Source organism: Calonectris borealis, chromosome 8, assembly GCF_964195595.1.
Source record: "Calonectris borealis chromosome 8, bCalBor7.hap1.2, whole genome shotgun sequence".
NCBI classification, from domain to species: domain Eukaryota; kingdom Metazoa; phylum Chordata; class Aves; order Procellariiformes; family Procellariidae; genus Calonectris; species Calonectris borealis.
The window spans coordinates 14,422,533-14,428,532 of record NC_134319.1 but is presented as its reverse complement, the minus strand read 5'-3'; the positions used below and the strand labels follow the sequence as shown (position 1 = coordinate 14,428,532).

General features: G+C 38.4%; 1 protein-coding gene across 1 annotated transcript in view; it reads left to right on the top strand.

Annotated features, from left to right (window-relative positions):
• Positions 1-5,173: 5,173 nt before the first annotated feature.
• The window catches only part of LOC142085262 (vitellogenin-1-like), a 43,578-nt gene continuing 42,751 nt past the window's right edge, over positions 5,174-6,000 (top strand). Inside the window, exons 1-3 of the mRNA XM_075157053.1 lie at positions 5,174-5,213; positions 5,528-5,548; positions 5,773-5,924. Coding sequence (XP_075013154.1) covers positions 5,174-5,213; positions 5,528-5,548; positions 5,773-5,924 — 213 coding nt within the window. The remainder of the gene's footprint in view (positions 5,214-5,527; positions 5,549-5,772; positions 5,925-6,000) is intronic.

Below are 6,000 nucleotides of genomic sequence, written 5' to 3'. Positions count from 1 at the left end.
AATAAGACACTAAGGTGAAGGTCTATAAAACAGAAAAATAATCATCATTATACCTGAGAATACTGGCTTCTGGGGAAAAAAGTCAATGCTTTCCCCTTCATTCATAAAGAATCTTGCACATTTTGGGTGGAACCACAAAATAAGTAGCAGTTTTGAGAATTCATTATATATTTGTAAAAATCCACACTTTAAGAAAAAATAATAAGCCCAATTCATTTCTTAGGAGAGTCTGAAGTTTTGCAGCCCTAATGTATTTGGCCTGAAGCAAAGAAAAAGAAAGAATTGAGAATCTTCTTCTTTCTAAGATTGTCCCACCAATGACTCTGGCCTTGTTCCTCCAAGAATAGAAAAGTGTCCTCACACAGGATTACAGAGGACAATGGGCCTTTTTCTGAAGTGGCAACTTGTTTATGTGCTCACAACGCCTCCTGCAAAAGGGTTGTTGATGCCGAGTCTGCTAAAACAAATATGCTCCCTCTTCCTGCCACCCACCCTAAGGCACATGGGATGGCCTGGGATCTCCTCACTTCCCTGCAGCAGTGCCCACATTTTATACCGTCAGAGTACATTGGAATAAACATTACACAGGTATTTTTCCTCTGGATAAGTTACTAGCCACGATAGCTCTAACCAAGCATGCAATTACAAGCAGTACCTCAGCCTATAGTAGAACAACATTTAATGCAGCGCACAGAGCTCTCCAGTGTCCTATATGTGCAGTCACCATTTCATCCCCAAAGTGACTGAGGTGGAGACATGACAAGGCTAAATTTCAAGGCTCCCTGATTTCCCATCAATAGCAACGCCACAGCAGCTAATCACTCTGTGACCGTGAAGTCTGAGTTAGGGTTAAGATAAACTTGGAGAAGTTATCTTCTAGTGCAATAGAACTACATAGCAAACACCAGTCCTCAAATATGACGTGACTCAAGCCTCAGATGGCAAGTTGTCTAACATTTAACCCCACTGAATGACTTGGGAAATAGTGTATACTGAAAGGGGGAAAAATCCTGAAGCCACTTAATCAGTATGCTGGCTGATGAGCCAATGGCAATAGCAACGATGGTGGACTGTTAGGCTTCAGAATGTGTTTTCCATATTTGAATGAAAATAAAACCCTTTGAACATCTTAGTAAAGCTAAGTTGTATCAAAATGATCTGTTTTTACATTGAGAATGTCAGAGTTTGATTCCACACTCTTCCTCTCTTTTTCTTAATTTCATTCTTTTCTCTGGAAATGACAGCAAATCCATGCTAGGCATCAGGAACAGTCCCACTGACTATTTCACTGAAATGCACAAAGACATGGCTTTGGCTTAACAACATACATTAACAAGTTTCCAAAATTATAAATAACTATATATCTAGACCAATAGCATCTTTCAAACCATGTATACTCCAAAAGCTAGACAAAATATAAATAGCATTTCTACCTCTTTCCTTTTGCAAACCTTGTATCCATTCCCACAGTTATCACTCCATTGGTGGTGTGCCAGCATCAAACTGGGATAACAGCAGGGAATTGGGCCTGTTGGTTTCTTTCTAGTAAAAGGAATGGAAGTCAAAAAAACAAAAAGCACCTTTTAAAGCAAGCTAATGTAACAAAATCCCTTTGTGAATGTACTAGAATCAGCATACGGCAATTTAGCCCAACCCAGAACACATTCTTATTCATTAGACAATGTCCAGGGTCTCTGGAGAGAATATCAAACATTATCTTGGAGGCTATGCTACAATAGCAAATGCTGAATATTTTGGGAAAAAAATTCAAGCAGTGAATGTTAAATATGAAATAGGTGTGAATTTTTTTTTAATTTTTTAAGTCAGGTTTCTTCATCTTTAGAAATGAAGAAAACTGAAGGCTAAAAATCACTTGGCTAAGCCAACTGATTATATCTATTTTAACCTGCTATGGTTGCTTGGGAGCTGTTTTGCTAATCCCTGCTTTGTTGTTAGGCTATATATTAGCAGGATGGAAATGGCATCACTGCACCATAATTCAGCAATATGAATACAGAACAAGGAGAGTGCAGAGCTATCGGCGGCAGTATGACAATAGATAATAAGACTCTGTTACTCAAGCAGAATGTGTTATGTAAAGACAATTGTAGTGTAGAAGCAATAGCTCTAATCAGGTTAATTAGGCTGTATTCATGTTTCATTTATGGTGCAAGCGCCCTGTAAATTCAAAGCAGTCTACCTCATCTTATTGCACCTCTTATACAACTGTCATGCTCTCTGTAACACTCAACACAATATATTTTTTTCCTTAAAAAAAAAAAAATCCCAAGATACTTCCCATCGCTTTTTAAAAATTCCTTTTCTTCATTGTATATGGCCAAAAAAAAAAGACAAAAATGAAAAGATACTGGTTGTATATAAAGCCCATGCACACATTAAAGTTCCTTCCTCTGCAACCAAATTAGGCGCTTGGAAGTTGTTTGTGGAGGGTCTGTTTAATTCCCTTTTATTTATTTTTCATGTATTTTCTTGCTCACTAACATGACATGTTGAATGTTTAAGAAAAATTGTATTGGTTTTAAAGTGTGGTGCTCACCTTTCCTCCTTTTATTCATTTCCTTAAAGTGATAGATTGTCTGTTTATTCCCTCAGAGCTAGCTGGAAGGACATGTCTGCTTTGGAGGAAGTATTAGAGCCCAGTGCTGTGACCCTCAAACTCTAGCTGTGTCTCCTCTCCACTTAGTGAATTTATTAGGTTGTCCCTTTAAAGTAATAATGGGTACAACAATTCTGAGATCACTTTCTCCTCGCCCACAAGAAAACAAGCCTGGGTAGAGAGGAGCTATTAAAAAGAGAGAGAACATGCTGCAGATGAAGAGAACACGGCAGCCTGCACAATCTTAATTGCTTTAGCTAACTGTCTAGCAATCAGCTGTCTACATTCTGATTGCAAGCTTAGACTCAATGTTCCCCATTAAAAAAAGAAATACAGTATTTTCACTACCCAGTTAGCACAAATCTATTCATGTTACACCTTAATTATAAAGCCTTTTATTAAACTTGAAAAATGTTATAACTCCATTTTAATATGTATGCGTCCCTCAGACATTAGTTCAATATGCTGTTGATAACAATGTTTAAATTAATAGTCTTGCTTATATAGTTCTGTATACAAGATATATACACTCTTATATATTCTGTTCTGTGGAAGTGTGGCTAGTTGAGCATGACAGCACAATATTACGGCAGAGATCAAGCTGTGGCACTGATGAGCAGTGCCATAAAAACAGGGAGACGAAAGCAGGAGAGTTTCGCGTGATACCGCTTGTGGTATTACACTGCTGCTGTGCGTTTACTTCCATTCTGGCTGCAAAAAATGTGACTCTCTATAAGGCATTTCTAACTACATTTGACAGTGCATATGTGCCAGCCAAGGTACACCACTGAATTTCACAGGGCCCGCAAACGTGGTGCATCTTGTCATATCTCACACATTAGTTAGCACCCCAGAAGAAAACATGAGGGAAAATCCATGTGCACCTAATTTTTCGCCATCTGAATCCACAGTGGACCAACACCCCAATTATTAATCTCTTGTTCACATGTCTATCATATATTTGTAAATAGTTTACTAGAGACACATTTCATTTCAAGGAAGATCTGACTACCCATCCAGTTGTGTATCTTTCTTTTTAGGAAAGCAAGCTGCGACATTAAAATTCTTGAGATTAATGGAGGTGCTGGTGCGAAGGTGCCCGAAGGAGACAGCCCTCATTTGACGTCCGGCTTTCCCCTGCTTGTCCAGGCAGCAGCCTGCAGGGAGCCGCGGCAGAGCAGAGGGGCCGAGCCGCCGCCGGGCGCGCGCCGCGCGGCTGCACCCCTGACTCCAGCTGAGGGGCACTGCCACCGCCACGGTAAACTTCATTATTCCTCGGTCAGTGGCATCACTCCAAGTAAATGAAGTAACCGTGTAAAGGGATGGTCTGATGGGGCCTGCAGTAAATATACTCAGGGCCGATGGTGGAGGCCTAGGACCCGTGCTCAGGTGTCACCCATCTCCTCCCTGATGAAGAGCAACAGCCGAGAAAACCTTGCTCCCCTCCTGGAGGGCAGAGTCTGGCTGCCCGGCTGCCTGCATTACTTGCAAGTATGTTGCACCTCTCACCGCCTCAGGGAAATACCAGGTGTACATTCCTGAGCTCTCCGTCCTGCCCCCTCAGCAACCCGTGTACCCAGCTGGTTTTTTACGTGATATTTAATTTACCATTTGACCAAAAGACAAGCTTAAATTCAAAGTAAATGTTAAACGCTTGCAAAAAATATGTATAACTGAGGTTAGGGAGCAAACTCCCTCCTGACTTAGTTTTGCTAAGGATTGGTGTAAATGTTATTACTACAAATGGGAAATTCTGGATATATTTTCCCAGGAGTGGCAGCAGCCCAAGCCCCGTGAGAACCCGCTGAGAAGGAGCCGATGCTCAGGACTCACTGAGGTCCTTCTGGAAATGTAACTCGTTTTTTATTAGATTCTTCTCATAAACAAAGAAATTAATTTCCCTCCTGTTTTCATAGTACAAACTTTGACCATTAGGCAGAAGCTAATGTGAAGGTCATACTGACAAGATTTGTCTTCCCAGGTGCGGCTAACAAGATATGCTTGGAAAGACAGCCATGGTAGATTACATGGAAAGACAGTTTCTCATTGCATGTCTATGAGCTCTAAGGTATCTCAATCCTAAATCTATGAAATCAATCACAAATTCTCCTCTAAAAGTAGAGTTTTGATGTGAGAGGGCAAGGCATGTCTCCAAAGCTGTGACCCTTAGCAAGAGCAAATTATCAGGAGATTGAAGATGTGATTGGAGAAAAGCTAAATTATCTCAGTTATGAATGAGGTACTATTTTTAATTAATTTTAAATTTTGATTATTGTTTTACTATATCTCTACAATGTGGAGAAATTAGGGAAAAAATAACAAGCGAGATATTTTGAAAATGAAATCTCTATTTCACATAGAAAGTAAGTTAGTTGAAATCATGAGGTGATTTGAAATTGTCAGCATTCATGACCTCAGAAATGTTTATTTTTTGATTGATCAATATGCATTCTAAAATACGCTTATTTGTCAAACCAACATGCCAAAAGAAACATGTGACAGCACATACCTTTATAAAAGAGAACCCAGCATGTTCACCTTTACTTTATCCCCATCATGAGGGGCTTAATATTAGCCCTGGTTTTAACCCTGGTGGGTAAGTAATTTATCTGCTTTGATGAATTTAAAATAATAGATTTAGGAAAAGGTTTCAGAATCTAAATATAGTTCACTTACAAACATGAACTTTAACATTTTATAGAAAAAAATTATTTTATGACAGTTTTTTTGTTGTTTAGGGGAAAAAGGCTTTTGGCTATGTGCTGAACTAGAAGTAAAGTTAATTAGAAAGAGTTATGCCATATGTACAAGATGAGATATAGCCTTTCATACTAAAATACATTAACATTTTGGGATTTTTTTTTTTGCTTTGTCATTTCATTACTCTTTTTTTTTTTCCTTCTCTTTCAGGGAGCCAGCATCTTAATTACCGTAAGTAATTTTCCTATCAGCTAATATAATTACAATGAGTGAAATTCAAAATAGAATCTGAAAAGTATATCAATGTTTAATATAATTTTACAACAGCTAATTTTGTTCAGGTGCAATACAAAAATGAACAAATTCATCTTTTTTGTTCCATACATTCTAACACAAGTACTTTAGTATGTTCTGTACAGTCTCTATAATGTTTTATGGGAATCATTTCTTTGCAGAACCCGATTTCAGTGAAAACAAGGTTTATACATTTAATTATGAAAGTATGCTTCTCAGTGGACTTCCAGAGAAAGGACTTGCAAGAGCTGGAATAAGAATAAAAAGTAAAGTGGAAATTAGTGGTATTGGGCCAAAACTTTGTCTTATTAGGGTAAGAAAATGTATTCAATTTGAAAGGTAAAATTCTCTTCATATTTGACTTCTTTTTTAAGCTTTTGGGAAGTAAT